Raw genomic sequence first — 21,464 nt, forward strand, 5'->3', positions numbered from 1 at the left:
TAACTTAGGTCTGTGAATCACCTGCATCTAACAGCACAGCACCTAGTACAGAGCAACACTCAAGAAGTGTTTGTTTAGGGGCCCCTGGGTGGCTCAGATGGCTGAGTGTCTGACTCTTGATTTCAGCTCAGGTCACGATCCCAGAGTCGTGAGATCAAGCCACGCTGAGCGTGGAGCCTGCTTAAGATTCTCATTCTCTCTCTCCCTTTGCCCCTCTTCTCCCCGGCTTGCCGGCTCTCTCTCTAAAAGAAAAAAGAAAAATTTTCTGAAGTATTTGTTTAAGAAATAAACCAATATATTTCTAATTATGTGCACCAACTGAAGACACGATATAAGCTGTACACATTCCAAAACATAATATATCCTGAAGCTATGATTTGTGTACAAATCATATATCGGCATAGCAATTTTGAAAGAGGAGAGGAGCTTGGGGTACTACGTGAGGCCGTCTTAACATTTTCATTCTGCAGATATCCCCAAGGCAATTTTGTTCCACATCTATGATTTAATTTGCCATCATTATGCTGACCATCCCGAACTTTACCTTCTAAGTAACTGCTTCTGAGTTCCACATCCATGCAACGTCCTGCTCTACAGCATCATCTAGATGTTTCACAGATGCCCCACATTTCCTCCTTCTCCTCTGTTCACTATCTCAGGTGAAAGGCGACATCTTCACAGGTGCTTCTGTCAGAAACCTGGAAATCATCCTTGACACCACCCTCCTTCCCCACTCCCACCTCCACATATAATCACTCACTGAGTCCTATGAGTTTCACCTGTGAAATCCTTCTTGCATCCATCCACCCCTCCACCTTCACTACCACCATCCTATTTCAAGTCGCTATAATCTTTGGCTTGGACTCCTACTACAGCCCCCTGGTAAGCCTCCATTACCCATTCTTGGTCTTCGCCGACTCACTCCCCACAGAGCAGCCAATGTGAATTTATCTCATTCCCAAGCTTAGACTTTGCAAATGTCCCACTGTCCTTAGGGTAAGGTCCCAGATTCCTTCACAAGCCACGTAAGGCTCTGCATCATCTGGTCCCTGCCCACCGCTTCCCATGTCTCCTGCCATCCCCTACACCTCACCTCGATGAGTCTGCAACACTGACCGTCTTTCAGTGTTTTCCACTCCCCATGCTCTCTCCCAAGGTCAGGCTGACACTGTCCCGACACTTACGCTTCATATCACCAATTCCCACTCAGACTTAAAGGTTAATTCCACAGAGAAAGCCTTACCTGTCTCCACACTTCAGGTCTCCCTGTTCTAAATTCCCACAGCAGCTGCTTATCCTCTTATGAGCATTTACAGCAATAATTTAGCATTCATATTCTGGCTAATTCAGGCAGGGAACGTGTCTGTTTGGTTCACCATTGTATCCTTGGTAGTGACTCAAAAATCTACCTGCTCACTGACTGAATATTTAGTCAGAGTGTGCTCAAAACAAGGTACAGGGGCGCACCTGGGTGGCTCAGTTGGTTGAGCGTCCAACTGCAGCTCAGGTCATGATCTCATGGTTTGTGAGTTCGAGCCCCGCATCAGGCTCTGTGCTGACAGCTCAGAGCCTGGAGTCTACTCCAGATCCTGTGTCTCCCTCTCTCTCTGCCCCTCCCCCGCTCACACTCTGTCTCTCTCTTTCTTTCAAAATAAATAAAAACATTTTAAAAAGGTACAAAAGGCATATAATGCTAGGTTATTTTAATTTAGCCATGAAAGTAAAATTATATTAAAAATATGAACTCATTGAAACAAACTGTATCAAACTCCTATAATTTCTAAAACATCCTACAATATGGTTATTTTCTGAACTATACCTAGCAAGAATTTTTAGCCTAAAATGTCAGAATTTTGCTGACCTTCAAATATCAGTCCCTATTGGATATAAACTCAAGTATGACAAAAGCATGCAGAGCAAAAACCAAAGTATTTCCTGAGCATGTCTCCTATGAATATTTTCAAGGCAAGCTAATTAGAAGTTATTATATACTGTACTATTTATTATACAGCTTCCCAAAAAATTACTGAAAAGCTCATCAATTTTTTGAAAACATTTTTGCTGAATGCACACCTCCTATTCAGATGTTATGCATGACTAGGCAGATTTAAGTAATTAATATGCAATATGTTAAATCCTTCTATGCAAAAAAGCTGTGCATTTTCTAAGTGCAAGTTAAGTGTGTAGGGTAGGTTAATATTGTTAATATTCATACAGCACACACCGTGAACTGGCCACAGTTCTAAGAGTTTTGAACAACTTAACTCACTGAATCTTCTCACCAATCCTGTGAGGTTACTGTTTCCATTGTATAGAGAAAAAACTGAGACACAGAAAGGTTAAATTACCTTAAGATCACAGAGCCAGTCAGTGACAAAGCCAGAATTCAAATCCTGACCTGGCTTCAGTCACATAACTTTTTCCACTTGAAGACGTCCTAGAATATATCAAAACAATAATAAAAGGGCGCCTGGGCTCAGTCAGTTACGCATCTGACTTCAGCTCAGGTCATGATCTCATGGTTTGAGTTCGAGCCCCACATCGGGTTCTCTGCTGTCACCATGGAACTGGCCTTGGATCCTCTGTCCCCTGCTCTCTCTGCCCCTACCCCACTTGCTTTCTCTCTCTCTCTCTCTCTCTCTCTCTCTCTCAAAATAAATAAACTTAAAAAAAAAAAAAAAAAGAGGAATTAGCCATAACCTCTTAAAAGAAAATAAAAATAGTAAAAAGAAATCAGTATAGGATCTAAACAAAAATGCTGCAACAATGTTAGAGAGGAACCGGGGGTGGGTGGGGAGAAGCATAGTAGATGAAGACCACAGGACAGGAAAAATGTTGTCACAGAACAGATGAAGATCATTAACAAAGATTAACCCAGCCCTACCCACTCCCAAATGGTGCTATAAAGCCAGAGTTAACTAAGAGCAGAGACTACAGGCAGCGCTCAGGGAAAAAACAGTAAGACAACATTAAAAAAAATAAAAATAAAATTAGCATTCAGGAAGAGTAAACAAAGAAAACTAACAACATCATGGAAATTAAAACCTCAGTGGAAGACAACAAAGTGGTCACTGCTGAAAAGACAGTAAGAGTCATGAGAGCAACGGTGGGGCACCTGGTCAGCTCAGTCCATACAGCATACAGCTCTTAATCTTGGGGTTGTGGGTTGGAGTCCCACGTGGGATGTAGAGCTTACTTAAAAAAAAATAAAATCTGTAGAAAGAAAGAAAGAAAGAATGGAAGAAAGCAAGCAAGCCATGGTGGATAAAAAAATGAGCAAGATAAAATGAAAAAGAATAAAATGTGTAAGAGGATTACTAAAACCCAAACAACAAAACAAAAACATGCAGCAGTAGTAGTCACAGGAGATCCAGCATAAGTGTAAATGGTATCTGAAAAAGAGAACTGGGCAAACAGAAGAGGAAACAAGATGTAAAAATGGATTAGAGAGAGCTGGGCTAAGGGCAAGTTGGCCCAAAGATAACAGCGTCTTTGGCTTCTCCAAACCACAACAGCCTAAGGGCAAGGATTACCTCGGGACCTCCAAAGGGAATTAAAAAGCTAGAGGTATGCTGAGGTCCCGGTGACTTCTGCGTGGGTTACAGATTTATTGCCTTTCAGTTCCACATTCACCCTTTTTGCTTGCTCTGTGAAAATGAGCCCGGGCCCTTTTAAGTATTTTTCTTTGCCAGTTCGTATGACGTGGAGCTTTGTTAGAAGTTGCTGAAGAGCTACTGCAGGAGGAAAATAGTTTTGCTTCTGGGTGCCAGTGTGTTCCTCTGGGTAGGCTCCTACAGCGCACCTGGCTTTTCCGGTGCCCAGCCGTCAGCAATGAGGAGCAGCAGCCAACAGCTGCCCTCAGCACCCCTCCTGGGCGGTTTTGTACCAGTGCCTCTCATGAGACCCCTCTGTGCAAACAGCTTCCCCCAACACCCCAGAAGGCTGGTTTCCCACTAATTCCACCATGCGGCATCACAGGAACTCATCTGCAACCCAGTGAGTCATGGTCATGTCCACAAAGTCTGTAACTCAACCTGCAGCAGGTGTGGGGGAGACTGTGGGGCTCCTCGTGGAGCACTCTCTCTCAGCCCTGGGGTGGGGGCTGCTCCTTATATCTGCTACATCTATATTCTTTAGAGTCCTCTTTACTTCTTTTGAAAAGCTTTATCGAGGGGCACCTGGGTGGTTCAGTCGGTTAAGCGTCCAACTTTGGCTTGGGTCATGATCTCACGGTTCATGAAATCAAGCCCTGTGTCAAGCTCTGTGCCTGCCTACAGCTCGGAGCCTGGAGCCTGCTTCAGATTCTGTGTCTCCCTCTCTCTCTGCCCCTCCCCACTCGAGCTCTGTCTCTTTCTCACTCAAAAATAAATAAACATAAAAAATTTAAAAAATAAAAAAGAAGGGGCGGCCAGGTGGCTCAGTCGATTAGGTGTCTGACTTCAGCTGGGGTCATGATCTCACAGTTCGTGAGTTCAAGCCCCATGTAGGGCTCTGTGCTGACAGCTCAGAGCCTGGAGCCTGCTTTGGATTCTTTGCCTCCCTCTCTCTGTCCATCCCCTGCTCACACTCTCTCTCTCTCTCTCTCTCTCAAGAATAAATAAAACATTAAAAAAAGAAAAGAAAAAAGAAAAGCTTTATTGAGATATCATTCACATACCATACAATTCACCCAAAGTATACATTTCGATGGCTTTTAGTATTTTTACACAGTTGGGCAAACATTACTACAATCAATTTTAGAAGATTTCCATCACCCCAAAACAATACCCAGCACCTCTTAGCTGCTACCCCCCTGCCCAACATCCTGTTCTCTGAGCCCTAATCTACTTTCTGTTCCACAGAATAGGCAAATGTCTATAGACATTTCATACACAGTAAAACCTTGGATTGTGAGTAACTTGTTCTGCGAGTGTTCCGCAAGAAGAGCAAACATTTCTAATATATTTTAACTTGATAAATGAGCGATGTCTTGCAACACCAGTAGCATAGAACACTGAATGTCACATGATCACAATGGAGTCAATGGTTCTTCTCTCTTGCACACGCTGCAAGATTGTGGGTGATCGCCTCCCATGCTCAGATGCTCCGTCTCAGGCTGCAGTGTTTGGCAGAAATCAGTGATTTTTCAGAACACTGGAAGGTGCCCACACCTGGCACTAGGATAATTTTGTCACTTCAAAGCACCTACAGACAGTCCTCTGCTTTTCCATACAAGAGTAAGCTTAGGAATATTTTGCTTCACTCTAGGTCAGGCTGCTTGCAGACATAGACCCTTTCCTCTGCTGCCTTATTGCCAGTTATATTAAATACAGTATATGACAAGGGTTTACTAATACTGTACTGTAGTCAACATCCGTGTGAGCATATACAATGGTCCCCATGCAGAAGAAAGTTAAAAAGAACAGTGGTAAGAAGGAGATGATTACGGTGGAAATTAAGAAGGAAATCATCAAGAAGTACGAACAAGGTATGTGAGTGGCCGAAACTGTAAGATTTTCTAAGAAGTCTATGTCTGCATCTCATCTGCAGAGAAGGAGGAGAAAAAGGTGGAGGAATCCCTCACTTTAAATGAAGTTAGGGAGATGTGTAAAATGTGGGAAACAGTGCAAAACGAAATTCTGCAGAAAAGCACTACCCAAATAAGGCTGTAGCCCCCAAATAAGGTTGTAGCGGGGCAAACGATGAATCTGTTTAATGACAATGCAATGTCACATTTCTGCAACATCCTCAGAAGGAGGCAAAAGCAAGTGTCATTGGAAAGGTTCCTTGCTAAAGTTGCACAAAAGGAAAAAGATTACATTGAGCCAAGAGATAGCAGTGATTCCGTTAGTGATAGTGAAAGTCGTCTGACACGATAACCCTCCTCTCTCGTCTCCCTCGCATGAGCCACAAAGGTTTCCAAAGGTAAGTGCAGGTTAATTTACTTTTCTTTACATTTTGTATTTTATTTATTACTTTGTATTATATTATAGTATTGTAGTCATTTTTATATCATTATTTTTGGGTTGTGGAACGAATCATCTGAGTTTCCATTATTTCTTTTTTTTTTTAATTTTTTAAATGTTTATGTATTTTTGAGAGCGAGAGAGGCAGAAAGAGGGAAACACGGAATCTGAAGCAGGCTCCAGGCTCTGAGCTGCCAGCACAGAGCCTGATGCAGGGCTTGAACCCACAAACCGCAAGATCATGACCTGAGCTAAAGTCGGACATTTAACCAACTGAGCCAGCCAGGCTCCCCTCCATTATTTCTTATGGAGAAATTTGCTTTGATATACAAATGCTGTGGATTACAAGCATGTTTCCAGAACAAATTACGCTCGCAAACCAAGGTTTTATTGTATATGGAATAATACAATATGTGGTCTTTTGTGACAGGCTCCTTTCACTTAGCATAACATTTTCAAGGTTCATGTATATTGTAGCATGTTATCAGTACTTCATTTCTTTTTATTGCCAAATAACATTCCATCATACGAACACATCACATTTTATTCATCCGTTTATCAGTTGACTGACGTTGGGTTGTTCCAATGCTGCTAGGAACACTGATGTGCAAGTTTCTACATGGACATAAGTTTTAATTTCTCTTGGGTATATACTTATGAATGCACTTGGGTATACACCTAGGAGTGAAATATACCTGGTACATATGGTGACTCTATGTTTAACTGTTTGAGGAAATGCCAGCTGTACCTTTGTATGTTCCCATCAGCAGGGTTGTGAGAGTTCTGATTTCTCCACACCTGTGCCAACCCGAGTTCTTATCTTTTTGATTACAGCCATCCTAGTGGGTATGAACCAAGCAAATGGAACAACAGATGTATAGATACAAAAATGGATAATTAGAGAGAGCTGGGGTGAGGGCAAGCGTCTCATTCTGGTTTTGCTTTACATTCCATTAGTTAATGATGTTGAGGAGGGGCGCCTGGGCAGCTCAGTCGGTTAAGCTTCCACCTTCGGCTCAGGTCATGATATCGCGGTCCGTTAGTTCGAGCCCAGGCTCCGTGCGGACAGCTCAGAGCAGGGAGCCTGCTTAGGATTCTGTGTCTCCCTCTCTCTCTGCCCCTTTCCCCACTTGTGCTCTATCTCTCTCTCTCTCAAAAAGTAAATATTTTTTAAAAATTGTTTTAATAATAAAAAAATGATGTTAAGCATCCTTCCACATGCTTATTTTTTTACTTACTAGTTGATTTCATGTTACTCCAAATCCCTGTTATAGTTAACAATTCTTTTTTTTTTTTTTTCAACGTTTTTTATTTATTTTTGGGACAGAGAGAGACAGAGCATGAACGGGGGAGGGGCAGAGAGAGAGGGAGACACAGAATCGGAAACAGGCTCCAGGCTCCGAGCCATCAGCCCAGAGCCTGACGCGGGGCTCGAACTCACGGACCGCGAGATCGTGACCTGGCTGAAGTCGGACGCTTAACCGACTGCGCCACCCAGGTGCCCCAACAATTCTTGAAGTTTGGGGGCACCTGGGTGGCTCAGTCGGTTAAGCGTCCGACTTCGGCTCAGGTCATGATCTCACAGTTCATGGGTTCAAGCCCCGCATGGGCTCTGTGCTGACAGCTCAAGGCCTGGAGCCTGCTTCAGATTCTGTGTCTCCCTCTCTCTCTGCCCCTCTCTTGCTCACATTCTGTGAGTGTGATCAAAAGTAAATAAACATTTAAAATAATAATAACAACAATAATAATTCTTAAAGCTTGACTGCTCAAAGTCCCATGTGGTTTCTCTCCCCTGATTGGACCCAGGCTCCTATAACACAGGTGGTCAGTGACTAAGTGAAAATTAGATATCTACCAAGATGATAAAAACAGAAGACGGAAAATGTTTTGTCCCTGGTCGGATACTCCCTTCAGAAGTAGCTGAGGAAAAGGGGGGTTGGGGAGGGGTTACCCAAGGAAACAAAACTTTCAGTTCTTTGTTTTTACTCAAAAACCAAACAAACAAAAAACAACCCTTTCAGAATAGGAGCTGTTACGGTTTGGTTTTAAGGGGGTTTTGCTTAACACTGTTTTAATGGTGTTTGGAGGACAAGGTTGTAGACATGATGCCTTATTTGGAAAAGGTAAATTCTATGTGGAAATTTAAAAATTGCTGAACGCAATCAGTTTGAGGAGATGACCCTCCTTTGCCTGAGCCAATTGAGATCAACAGGCAGGGGCTGAAGGGGGCTGGGAGATGGCAATGTGTCCAGAAAACTATGGCATGAGAGCAGTCAATAACAACACTTAAACATGGGCATGGCAGTGTTCCAATAAAACCCGCAAGTCCATTCGCCAACCCCTGGTATGTACAGTACGTGGGATATAACATGTGGCAAAAGCATAAAAACACGTATGGGGCTTTAAAAACTTTAAATTCAAGATAGTTTTCTCTGGTGAACGAGGAAAAAGACTAGGGAAAAATACTTATGAGGCATTTATTGGAAATGTAATGTTCTATCTCTTTAAGCAAAACAAAACAAAACTCTGATACGATATGGCATATTAAGACTTTAGGGGCACCTGGGTGCCTCAGGCAGTTGCCTGTCCGGCTTCGGCTCAGGTCACGATCTCACAGTTTGTGAGTTCAAGCCCCATGTCGCGCTTCCTGCTGTCAGTGCAGAGCTTGCTTCTGATCCTCCGTCCCCTGGCCCCCTTTCAAAAATAAACATTAAAAAAGAAAAAATTAAAAAAGACCTAGTGATAGGTATCATTATAGTGTTCTGTTGTTTTGAGCGTAAAATACAATATTAGAAAATATGGGGGCACTGGCTGGCTCAGAGGGTAGAGCATGCGACTTTTGATCTCAGGGTTGTGAGTTTGAGCCCCAAGTTGGGTAGAGAAAGTACTAAAAATAAATAAATAAACTTAAAAAAAAATAAAACAGGGCCACCTGGGTGGCTCAGTTGGTTAAGCATCCGACTTCAGCTCAGGTGTCATCTCACTGTTTGTGAGTTCAAGCCCCATGTCGGGTTCTGTGCTGACAGCTCAGAGCCTGGAGCCTGCTTCAGATTCTGTGTCTCCCTCTCTCTCTGACCATCCCCCACTCACAATCTCTCTCTCTCTCTCTCTCTCTCTCTCTCTCTCAAAAATAAGTAAGCATTAAATTTTTTTTTTTTAAAAATAAAGCATTTAAGGGACCTGGGTGGCTCAGTCAGTAGAGCATCCAATTCTTGATCTGAGAGTCATGAGTTCAAGCCCCACACTGGGCAGGGAGACTACATACATACACACATGATCTAAAGAGAAAGAAAGAAAGAAAAGAAAGAAAAGAAAGAAAGAAAGAAAGAAGAAAGAGGGAGGGAGGGAGGGAGGGAGGGAGGGAGGGAGAGAGAGAGAAAGAAAGAGAGAGAGAAAGAAAGAAAGAAAGAAAATACAAGTTAACTGTTCTCTTCACTCCTGTTATTTGAGACATTAAATGTCTTAGGCCTACATAGTAGTTCCACATTGTTTATCTGCCATGCTTTATATATATATATATATATATATATATATATATATATATATATAATACTATATACGTCATATAGAACATATAACATTAATCTACCTACAGACAACATGTTAGCTTAATGTATAGAACGTATATTATAACATACGTCCAGGCAGAAGCCATTATTAGGCACCTGAGTACAACCGTAGGAACACAGTGTGATGTCTGCCCTCGAGAGAGAGCAGGGTGGTGCATGCAGTTAGAGTACAAACATTGTAAGATGATGGAAATTAATGACATATAGGAAAAGCTTCAGCAAAGAAGGTGAGGCAGTAAAATGGTAGGAGAGGCCTTAGATGCCATGCTAAAGAGTCTGAAATTTATCCCATTGGCAATGGAAAACCACTTCGGGGATTAAGCAGAGAAATGATACAGTCAGGTCTGTATTTTGGAAAGATCACTGGGATAGTGATATGGAGCACAGCCTGGAAAAGACTAAGCCAAGACCAAGAAGAGGCTACTGCAATACCTCAGGCCCTTTGCCTTCAGACATGATGTGCATCTCAAAGCATACTCAAAATGATTCACCAAAGTATGGAAAGAAACAAAACTTTTACTTATAAACATTTCTAACATTTAACTTCAACCAACACTTACACAACCCCATGTCAAATGTCTTGCGGCACGAGGCTCAGGAAAAATCCTCAGGAAGTATGAAAGTCCCACAGCATGGAGGAGAGTGGATCATTATTTGTTCACCTGCTCTGTGATGCAGTGCAGTTTACGCATTACAGAATGACATTAATGTCGCTAATCTCGTAAGAATCGAATCTCTGAAATAGGATCATAACCAAATTTGATAATGAGATGGTGAGTAACCACGAAACTCTTACATCTCAAAGAAGTTCTCTAAGTATTGTCTGACAGACAGCATATTAAGATTTCTAGAACTAAAAGAGCAGTTGTGTATTTTTCTTTTACAAAAATACTCGTGTTCCAAGTTTGCTGACCATGACTGGCACGACAAATGTCTGTTAGCAGTATGGTACTTTGCAGATATTCCAAAAATACACACAATTGTCCTTTCAAGGTAAAGGACTTGTCTTAACCAAAGCTAGAAACTAGTTACTTTTTAAAAAAAATATACTGTGTTGAACGCATTTTGAAAACCAATGTTTGGTAGTATATCCACCTTTATGTTACTTTGTTGCCAAAAAGATATAAAAGTGTCACTTATAAAAACTCTCACATTTATATGTCAGTAGTCATCAAAGTGGTCCATGTACCCATGAGGGTCCCCAAGGCCCTTTCAGCAGATCCATGAGTTTAAAACTACTTTCATAATAATTCGAACACACCATTTGCCTTATTCACTCTCATTTTCTCACAAGGGTCTAGCACATTATCCAAAGGCTACATAACAGCTGTTGTCACATCACTGTCCTCACAGCTAATGGAATGTATGGTTGTATTCTTAGGATTTAAAGTTTTCTCAGTAATTTTTAGTGTATTAAATATCAATAAACAAAGCCCACAGGAGTAGAAGTTCTTTAGGGTTTCAATAATTTTTAAATTTATAAAGGGGTCCTGAGACTAAAAACCCTAAGAATCACTGCTGCATAATTTATTTTTTATATGTTTTAAAGATTTAGTAATAAAGCATTAACTAGACTTCAATTAAAAAAAAAAAAAAACTTAGTGGGGTACCTGGCTGGCTCAGTCAGAAGAGCATACAACTCTTGATCTCGGGGTCATGAGTTTGAGCCCTACACTGGATGTAGAGTTTACATTAGTTAATTAATTAATTAAGAAAAAAACTTGGGGCGCCTGGGTTGCTCAATCAGTTAAGCGTCCGACTCTTGACTTCGGCTCAGGTCATGATCTCAGTTCGTGAGATCAAGCCCAGCATCCGGCTCTGCACTGACAGCAAGGAGCCTGCTTGGGATTCTCTCTCTCCCAGTCTCTCTACCCCTCTCCCACATGCACACATGTGTGCTCTCTCTCAAAATAAATAAACAAACTTTTTTTTTTTAATCTAGCAATAGAATTTTCTCTTTTTTAAACATTTTACTTTTAAGTAATCTCTACACCCAATGTGGGGCTCCAGCTTACAACCCCAAGATCAAGAGTTGCATACTCTACCAACCGAGTCAGCCAGGCACCCCAGTCATTGAATTTTCTAACCTGTTCAACATATTTCAAACAAAAGGCTTCAGTGGGTTTTTAAGTCATGTTAAAAATACATAAACATGCCATCTTTCTATTACTGTGTAAGAAAAACTGACATCAAGGAATGGGAAAATGTACTGATATATAGACAAATAATGATAAGACAAGGCAGTAGATGACATTTAATCAGAATAACATAAATTAAGTGGTACAGGAGCTCAGAGGGGAGGAACTCCTGTCAGCCAGGATGACCAGGGAGGAACCTAATGGAGAACAAACCCAATTAAAGTTCCATTATCATCTTTAAAAACATGTTCAGGGGGCGCCTGGGTGGCTCAGTCGGTTGAGTGTCCAACCTCGGCTCAGGTCATGATCTCACGGTCCGTGAGTTCGAGCCCCAGGTCGGGCTCTGTGCTGACAGCTCAGAGCCTGGAGCCTGTTTCAGATTCTGTGTCTCCCTCTCTCTCTGCCCCTCCCCTGTTCATGCTCTGTCTCTCTCCGTCTCAAAAATAAATAAACATTAAAAAAATAAATAAATGTTAAAAAAAGCTTTTAATAAAAAATAAAAACATGCTCAGAAGACTGAGGAGGAGCAAAATTTCAGGGGGGAAGCCGTCGATGATGACAACAGGCTGAAGAAATACACACTTTTTTGTTGCACATGCAGTGAGCACATTATAGTAACACCAGTAGCAAGAGTATGTGCACATGTGCATGTGTGACTTCTGGGTGAGGGCTGGCAGCAGCTGAAGAGCCATATATAATGTGCTGGCCTTTAAAGAATGTTTAAGTTGGTATGATATCTGTATCAATTCTTCCCTTCTTGATCTCAGAATAATCCCCTGATGCCTAACACTCCCAGACAGACCAGCATCACCAACCACTTAAAATGCAGAAATAAAACCACAGGGATGGCAGTGGTTATCTCTAGATGGTGGGATTTAAGGCTAATGATTTCATCACCTACCATGAGCCAGGTAATATGCTAAACCTTATAAGTCTTAAAACTATTATTATCATTATCATTTTTTAAATGTTTATTTAATTTTGAGAGAGAAAGAGAGAAAGAGAGGGAGAGAGAAAGAGAGAGAGCACAAGTAAAAGAGGGGCAGAGAGAGAGGGAGACACAGAATCGGAAACAGGCTCCAGGCTCCGAGCTGTCAGCACAGAGCCCGATGTAGGGCTCGAACTCGGGACCAGCGAGATCATGACATAGGTTGAAGTCGGAAGCTTAACCAACTGAGCCGCCCAGGCGCCCCTTAAAATTATTATTTTTATTAGAAGAAGGTCCCTTATGTTATCTAATAGCACCAGGCTTTTAACATCTTTTTGTCCGAGTCTCCAGGGCAGCAATCTTGCAAGGTAGCTGTTTTTTACCCCATTTTACAAATCTGGAAACCAAGACACAAGGGGTTCTGAAACTGGCCCGGGGTCCTACTGTAGAAACTGCGGAAGCCATGACTGAAACCCTGGTCTGCTGGCCCCCGTCCAGGGCGCTCTTCCCGCCCAGGAAGGGCACGGACACAGCCTTCGCATCATGGCAGTAGTCCAACTGGTACCCTCCCCGCACTCGCCTCCTTCTCCTCTCTCCCCACACATAAATATTTTACAACCCTCGTGTAGCAGGCTCAGAACTGTGGCTGCACACTCAGCACTTCCCCTGTCAGGGAAACGGGATAATCACTCCTCTGCGCCCTCCACACACAGGGACCTTCCTAAAAGGCAGAGCTGATTTCCTACCCTGGAACCCCTCCGTGGCTACTAATCATGCGCAGGATAAAAGCTTTGTCCCCTGAACTCACAGCCTTCGCAAGCCGCCTCCTGCAGCCTCCACACACTCCACAAACATACCCTTTCCTCCTGCCACTCAAGTGTCCTCAGGATGTAGCCACACTCTCGTGTTTCTAGGGCATTACACACATTTCCTGCCTGAAAGCCTTTCAAACCCATATCCACCCTTCTTATAACCAGTTGTTCTTCAAGACTTGGGCTGGTGTGAACGTCTCCGGAAAACCATGATTTATATTCCAATGTGACAGCAGGTGCCCTTTTAGGAGATCCCACAGGCCCCTCAAATGTATTTTCACTGCTGAGTTCACTGGCTTCCGGTCCTACCAGACTACAGGCCCCTTCAGGCCAGGGACACACCTTTCTTACTTACAATGCCATGACCCAGCACAGAGCCTTGCACACAGCACCTGTTCAGTAAATACTTGGGTCACAAGTAGGGTGTCGAGTGGGATGGAGGACACAGACAGGCACACAGCTTCGTCATATAAAATACGACACATGTGAAAATAAGAAAGGTGTGGCAGGAATGCTATCCAAGGAAAGGAAAAAGGTAGGAAAATCTGGGGGAACACCTCTACCTACATTCCTGAGTTTTCTCAAAGGTTTTTCAAATCCTGCTACTGCTGCTGGTGATGTCCCTGAACGGGGGTGCGTCCTCTGAACGAGGTACTGCGCAAAGCACTTGCCATAAACAAACACTTTTTATTCACCCTATGCACTGAGAACACCCTGCGCATTTTACTGATGGGGAATCTCGGGCTCAAGAATAAGATGCTTCCTCAGTGTCAGACAATTAGTGGCAGAGACAAGATTTCAACCCAGACCCTGTCTTCTGAACCACAGCTCCAACCGCTCTCTGCTTCTCTTCTTTACCAAAAGTGAAATCCCCTCGCCAAATACCCAAGTTTGATGGCCTCAAGCAAACCCAATTAAACCAAAGTGAAACTAAGAGTCCTTCTTAGTTCAGCAAGCAATATATACCTCAAGTTACTTCACTCTTCCTGGCTAAATAACTTGAACAGAACTTAACTATTTTTGGACCATTCAAGTGTTCATTACTGAGGGCACTGTAAAACTGTGATGCCCTTAGGCATGACTGCACTGTGGTTAGGGTATACCCTGTACCAGCAGCCCTGGCCTGTGGGCAGGTACAGTGCCTGTTACGGAGTTCCAGCTTCCCAATTCACCTTCATCTCATGCCAAGTTAGAGCGACCATTTCTTGCTACTGTCAATGTGCTGGTCTCTACCGGGCCAGCTGATTTTGCTACTTCCAATCTTCTAGGGGCTGTGATAGTCATAAATGATGTAGCGGTCCTTCGTGCCGTCCACCAATCATGTCCAACTCTTTGCTTCCCAGGCACATGCTAACTGTGATTTCTCGTTCTTCTTTAAAGTCAGGTGTGGCCACGTGACTTGCCTCAGTCCATGAAATGTGACTGAAAGTGACACACGCCATTTGGGACCGAGACTTCAAAAATCAGTGCCCCTTGGGGTGCCTGGGTGGCCCAGCTGGCTAAGCGTCCGACTCTTGATTTCAGTTCAGCTCATGATCTCACAGTTTGTGGGTTTGAGCCCTGCATCTGGCTCTGCGCTGACAGCACAGAGCCTGCTTGGGATTCTCCCTCCCTCTCTCTCTCTCTCTGCCCTTCTCCTGCTTGCACTCTCTTTCTCTCAAAATAAATAAGTAAACTTTAAAAATAAAAATAAAAATCAGTGCCCCTTGGGGTGCCTGGGTGGCTCAGTCAGCCAAGCATCTGACTAGGTTTTGGCTCAGGTCACGATCTCACAGTTCGTGAGATCGAGCCCCATTTCATGCTCTGCCCTGACAGCACAGAACCTGCTTGGGATCCTCTCTCTCTGCCCCTCCCCTGATTGCTCTCTCTCTCAAAATAAACAAACTTAAAAAAACAAAATCAGTGCCCCTTAACCACCATCTTTCACTCAATCGAAGTGACCATGGAAAACACTATGTTCAGATGGAGTTTCCATCAGTCTGGGTCCCTGAGTGACTGTGAGGAGCAGAGTTCCCTGTGCATGAAGGAAAAATCAACTTTTGTTCTATTAAGCCACTTAAGTCTTAATGGGCTTTTGTTATGCAGTCTAATCCAAGTTATCCAGATCAATACATCAGATCAATACGTCAGATCTCTTAGTAAGGAATTCTCTCATGTAAGTTACTTTCTTTGCATCCATCTCTGTTCCAGGCTATGTGCAATATAAAACACACCTGTCAAGTACCTACTATGTACAAAATACCATGCTAGATGACGAAGATAGTCTATGTCTCGAAAAAGTTGCAGTCTTATGTTGACGACTGTGCCAAAAAGGCAGACGCCAGCATTATAATGGTTTAAAGGAGAGACAAGTCCCATGTGGATGGGAAGAAAAGTACAGAGAAGTTTCACAAAGGAAGTTCCATATCACATGGCCCTGAAACACGGGTAAGAACCAACAATTAGAGATCCAAGGGGGTCATTTAAGATAGAAAAGGCAACATAAGCAAAGATATGGAGCACAAACAGCAAAGCACAAAGAGCAAATACTTCTACTGACCTGGAAAACTTAATAAAATCTAAGGGAATGACAAGAAATTGGTTCACCCGTAGTGTCTTTGCCAGGCGGGTCTGTGCCTAATTCAACGGACAGGAGGGAACCATTCAAAGTCTTGACTGGGGAAGTGAGATGTCTGGAGGTGATGGCAGTACACAGCATAGATGGGAGGAAAGAAAAGAAAATGTTGGGGGATGTCTGCAACAACTCAAGAGAACGGTATCAATGACCCCAAATAAGTGTGATGACAGTAGAAATGGAAAGAAGCAAAAACAGCGTGGCAGTATGTCAGCAAGGCCTGGCACCCAAGTGAACACGAGGGGAGGAGAGTCTAGAAAGGCAAGAGGGAGTCTCGAGGGGCAGATCCTGGGTAGCTACGAGGACTGTCCATCCACACTGCGGAGATTAATCACAAAAGTGACAAGAACAAATAAAGTGCTACCATGTATTTTTCTAAATGCTAACTCCAGCTTCACCTGAAGTAAATGCTACTACTAGTTTAATTCTTTGCTCTCCTGAGACAAAGTTACTTCTCAATCTGACACTACACCTCCCTCTTTTGTACAAACTTATCTCCTACTTTTCCCTGATAGGAACGCCCTGGAATCACCCTTGAGCACTTTGGGTTCTCCCCTGCCCCCACCCCCACCCCCACCCCAGACCGTCCTCACTTTCTCCTTTCTTCACTTCTTCCTCTTCATCCCCTCCCCTCCTCCCAGGCTTACCCATTCATGGCTCAAGTCAAGCCTCACCTTCCCTGTAAAACCTTCCTCAAACACATGGGTTTCTCCTTTTCCCGATTTCCATACCTACTGTCTAGGAATTCCAGAGGCAACAGCATTAGTTATCAGTTTCCCGTGTGTCCTTTATTCCCACAACTATCTCATGGGCCCGGTCAGAACAAGTCTCTTCCATTACAGGTCTTGAGTTCCCCACAGTCCAATGACCTTGTGCACAATATGCATTCATTAGACACTCTAGTGATAACCCAAAGCCAATTAAGAACATGCACATCTTATTTCCTCTTTAATAACTTGTTTTCAGTAAATCACGATTATATAGACATGCAAAATAGGCAGCTTCAGCACCTAATACTTCAAAATGTCCTTGAGTTAAGCATCCTTAAATCTTAGGAGCTGTTTATTGCCTTAATAAGAGATCTGAAAACACCATTTGGTCATAAACTTTTCGGCCAGCTTCCTTTTAATCCTTTTGACTTGAAAGCATAACAAACAGTTCAATGATCATCACTCCAAGGTGATTCTGACTCAGAAATAAATAACCTAATTTCCCATGCGGACTATTTCACTTTTGGGAACCTAATAAGTGTTCCGTTGTACCCTCACGTTCAACCAGCTATATAGTATAGACAGCGCAAACTAGATCCACAAAAAAAAGTTCCTAGATTTTACAAAATAACAGCTGTCTCCATTGGTCTCTCTCTCTCTCTCTCTCTCTCTCTCAATTAACGACTATGCTTTATAGCTCAACACGTTTCACTCCTCCCTGGCATGTGAGGGAAACACAAACAGAAATCAAGTTTATTGCGGAATCCTAAAAATGAGCAGTTGTAAAAAGGAATCCAAAATATTCGTAGGACGCCATCCTAACCAAACCTGCTGTCATCACGAAGATTATTTCCTCTTGCAAGCAAGACCGGCGAGTTAACAATGGGGGAAAGAAAAGTGTGAGAGGGAAAGGAAGCAGGAGAGGCGTACTATGCCGATCAAACTGACCGGGTTTCCAGGACGTCTGGCTGCTAGGAAAGCGGTAAGCAAGGACAGCCGCTACCAGTACGCTGCAGATTCCCGCTCAAGCTCTCCCAGCACTTTTCCTTCCCCTTCCCACAGCCGAGGCCCGCCTGCCCGTCCTTCCTCTGCACCAAGGTGCGCAGCGCGGCGGGGTCCCGCACGCAGGTGACCTCACACCGCTCGGCCCGGGTCCAGCCGTCCTCCCCGGAGGCCTGGCGGCCCCTTCCCGGCCGAGGTCGCCCAGGGGCCGGGCTCCGGGCCGGAGTCCCCAGTCCGAACCGGACTTCGGTACTCGAGGACAGCTAGGCCGTGTGTCCCGACCGTCCCTTCTTCCCCAGCGCGAGCAGGCGGGCGGGCTCCGCGAGCCCCGCCGGGACCCGGGGCGGCGGGGGAAGGGAGGGGAGGGGAGGGGAGGGGAGGAAAGGGGTGGCGCGGACACCGTTAGCCGCGGTGGCTGCCGCGCCCCGACGCGCGCGCGACTGGCTCTTACCGCAGCGGAGAGGGAGGCAGGGGGGAGGCGGCGCCCGGCCCGGCGCGGGCGGGAAGGCGGAGGCGAGGGCGCAGGCGGCGGCGGCAGCCGCGGGGGACCCCGGCGGGCGCCCACGACGCGGTGGGCTGCCTGGGCGCCGCCATAGTGGGGACGCAGCGGCGGGCGGAGCGCGCGGCCGCGACCCGGGGACGGCGGGACCACCAATCCCGCTCTCCGCCTCAGCGCCCTCGCCGGGGGTCGGGCACATCCACGGCCAATCGGGGCGCGGGAGCCGGGCGGGGCGCCGGGCTGACCAATGCAGAGCTGCGCTGCGGGCAGCGGGCGAGCGCAAGCTCGCGGAGGCCCAATAGGCACGGGCACCCCCACTTTCCCGACCCGCCCACCCCGCCCGCGGCGGGGACCCGGGCTGCGGGTGGTGAGGAGCCGAGCGGGGTCGGCCTGCTGGTCGACGCGAACACCTCGCCTTGGCTCCTCGGAGCACGTCCGCCGCCTGGAGACATCCTTCTCCCCCCAGCATCACGCCCGGAGGGCGCCCGTTCGTGCGGACACCTGAAGCCCGCGGGGATGACCCAGCCCCTCGGGAGCCTTTCTCGCCGTGCGGCACGGTGGGCCGGGGGCCTCCCGGGCGCAGAGTGCTGGGCGGTCACCGTCATTCCACGCCGAGGGCGCAGCTGCCGCCCGGAGACCAGCTGAGCGCCTCCACTGGGCTCTCGGAGGCCCAAGGCTTGGAGACCTCTACGGATCCTGTGGGGTAAAGGGTGGGTGTGGTGGGGGCAGGATTCGCTGGCTGCTATTCGCTATTGCCCATTTCAGAGTCTGGCAGGAAGGGTTTTAGTTCGGGCACCGGACCACTCGCCCCGTCTACCCTTTGCAGCTCCCGAGGTCCCAGCTCTCTTCCACCCTACCCCTCCTTCCCGCAGCAGAGCACCGGCATCCATCTGGGGCACAATTTGAAACGTAGGACCTCCAGTGGGATTAACGGAAGGGAGAAGATACTGTCGGGTTGCGATCCTTGGCTGCCAACCCAGGGATCCTACCTTAGGAAAAGAGAGCAGTTTGCCCTGACAAAAAGGGTTCTGGTTAGAACCTGCCAAAAACGCTTCCCTGGAGTGTGTCCTCTAAGTCCTGGGCCTGACTGCACTGGCAGGCAGTGAGGAAGAAAACCAAGGAGCCTGGAGTCCCTGGCTGGCTCAGTCATAAGAGCATGCAGCTCTTGATCTCAGGGTCATGAGTTCGAGCCCCCCTAACCCCCATGGGGTGTAAAGATCACTTAAAATCTGAAAAATACAACGGCCTGCTCTGTGGGACTTGAGCAACTCTTTAAACTTCGGGTTTCCCCAGAGTTATTACTTAACGTTTTTTTTTGTTTGTTTTTTTGTTTTTTTTTTTTTTTTTATTTCTGGGACAGAGAGAGACAGAGCATGAACAGGGGAGGGGCAGAGAGAGAGGGAGACACAGAGTCGGAAACTGGCTCCAGGCTCCGAGCCATCAGCCCAGAGCCTGACGCGGGGCTCGAACTCACGGACCGCGAGATCGTGACCTGGCTGAAGTCGGACGCTTAACCGACTGCGCCACCCAGGCGCCCCCCCAGAGTTATTACTTAAACTAAAATTCAAAGTGCAAAATTTCTAGAAAAACAGCTGCTAAGAATTCTTCTGGGGTTAGACCAGGCACCTCAGCCCTGCAGGTCATTCAGCCGGGATGGGGATGGTGGGGTCAGTGAGAGGTAGCAAGGCCTGGGACCCTGCCAAGTCTAGGGAAGTGTTCCTTCCCTTCAAAGATGTGTGCTCTGAGGGATCAAACAATTCATTAAGGCCTGGCTCCGCCTAGTCTCTCAAATGAATTCTTGGATGCTAGACAAAAAAAAGTCAACTTCCTTTTCTTGGGCCCAGGAAGGAGTTGGCATAGAAAAGTGTTTTTGAAACCTCCTGTTCCTGCCTTCCCCCACAATCAGACACGAGGTAGCATCCACCTCCTAAGCCCCAGGACACAAAGAAGCATTGAGAGCTACTGAGCTGACCCAAGCCTCTCCGGCACCTGGAAAGGGCCAGGCCATCCAAGGGCCAGCTGGAGCAGCTCTACTGTGCCCACGTCCTGCACCTAGTCACTGGCACCTCCCTGCCCTGCCGCTGCTCTATCCTCATCCACCTGGACCCCAGAAACCCACCAGGCAAAGGGACCGATCTTTCTCCAGGGATGCTTCTCAGCAACTAGACAGCTCAGAGCAGCTTCAAGACCCCACTGGATCCCACTAGGAGCCGAGTCTCTTGCTCTTAAAGCACCTAAAATACACTCCTTCCTTTCAAGCTGGCTCCACAATTTGTACAGGACACAGATGCTTGCATGAACTTAGACTAGCTCCATGAAGATAATAATCAAGCGCTGCAGGAGTGAGAGCTCAAACCCAGTTTGACTGTGGAAGGGGTCTGGTCCTCTATGCCCATCTCTTTCCCATACCTAAGGCAAAGGAAGCAAAACAAAGTGCTCAGAGCCACAGGTGCCTCTGCCCCCCATGTCCCACCTTGCTTGTCCTAACTCAGAGCCACAGGACCGGAGCCCATAGCTTTAGGACAGCTTCCTAGATCCCGCCCAAGTTTTCTTAAAGTGTCCAGCCCTTCTTCAGAGCCTATAACTAGATACACCCCCAGCCTGACCCTGGGCCACTCAGGCTCCTTGGGGCAGACACAGCCAATCCTCTGCTCAACACATTTTATTGCTAAGGACAAGGTGATGCACCAGTTTTCAAAATAATTTGGTTTATAGCGTTCATACGTAACAAAAAACAGGGAAGTATTATAAATCTGATTCTTGTATACACAGGGTATAGGTGTGAAGCCCTCCAATCCCAGGCAAACAAATTCATGAGGAGCAAAACCTGTTTAACCCCTTCAGTGTTGCCCTCCAGTCCCTCCCCCACCCCCAAATCAGCTCCCTCCCACCCCCAGACCAGGGGCATATCTAAACCTGCCCCTGGTCTCCAGTGGCCCCAGTTCATCTTAACCCTCCCAGCCCCTGCATGATTGCAAATTTTCTGTTGACAAAATCACCCACCAGGCTCTGCCTGCTTCCATCATTAAGATCCCCCCTTCAGGGTGTTCCCCACCCACACCACACCCTCTAATACTGTGCCACAGGGGCTCTGTGCCTAGAATGATATGGGCACAAACCCACACTGCCCCTATCTGCTCCTTCAAGACAGGACAAAGAGGTGGCATTAACTCCTTAACATCTCAATACTGCAGCTTTGCCAGCACTTCCTTGAGGCAGTTCCAGGGACATAGATGCCACACTCATC

At 46.0% G+C, this 21,464-nt stretch overlaps 1 protein-coding gene across 6 annotated transcripts in view; it reads right to left on the minus strand.

Moving 5' to 3' along the window:
• ST3GAL3 (ST3 beta-galactoside alpha-2,3-sialyltransferase 3) overlaps positions 1 to 18,701 on the minus strand; it is a 202,292-nt gene extending 183,591 nt beyond the window's left edge. For 4 of the 6 annotated variants that reach the window (XM_058717712.1, XM_058717710.1, XM_058717711.1 and 1 more), the window contains exon 1: positions 18,170 to 18,305. Coding sequence is in view for 2 of the 6 variants with exons in the window: in XM_058717707.1 (XP_058573690.1) it covers positions 18,170 to 18,686 (517 nt within the window). In the remaining 4 variants the exon portion in view is untranslated. Of the gene's footprint in view, positions 1 to 18,169 lie in introns of all 6 variants that reach the window. The other 2 variants (XM_058717707.1, XM_058717706.1) reach the window with 1 other exon arrangement.
• Between the last annotated feature and the right edge of the window lie 2,763 nt (positions 18,702 to 21,464).

Source organism: Neofelis nebulosa, chromosome 2 (genome assembly GCF_028018385.1).
Source record: "Neofelis nebulosa isolate mNeoNeb1 chromosome 2, mNeoNeb1.pri, whole genome shotgun sequence".
In the NCBI taxonomy this organism is placed as follows: domain Eukaryota; kingdom Metazoa; phylum Chordata; class Mammalia; order Carnivora; family Felidae; genus Neofelis; species Neofelis nebulosa.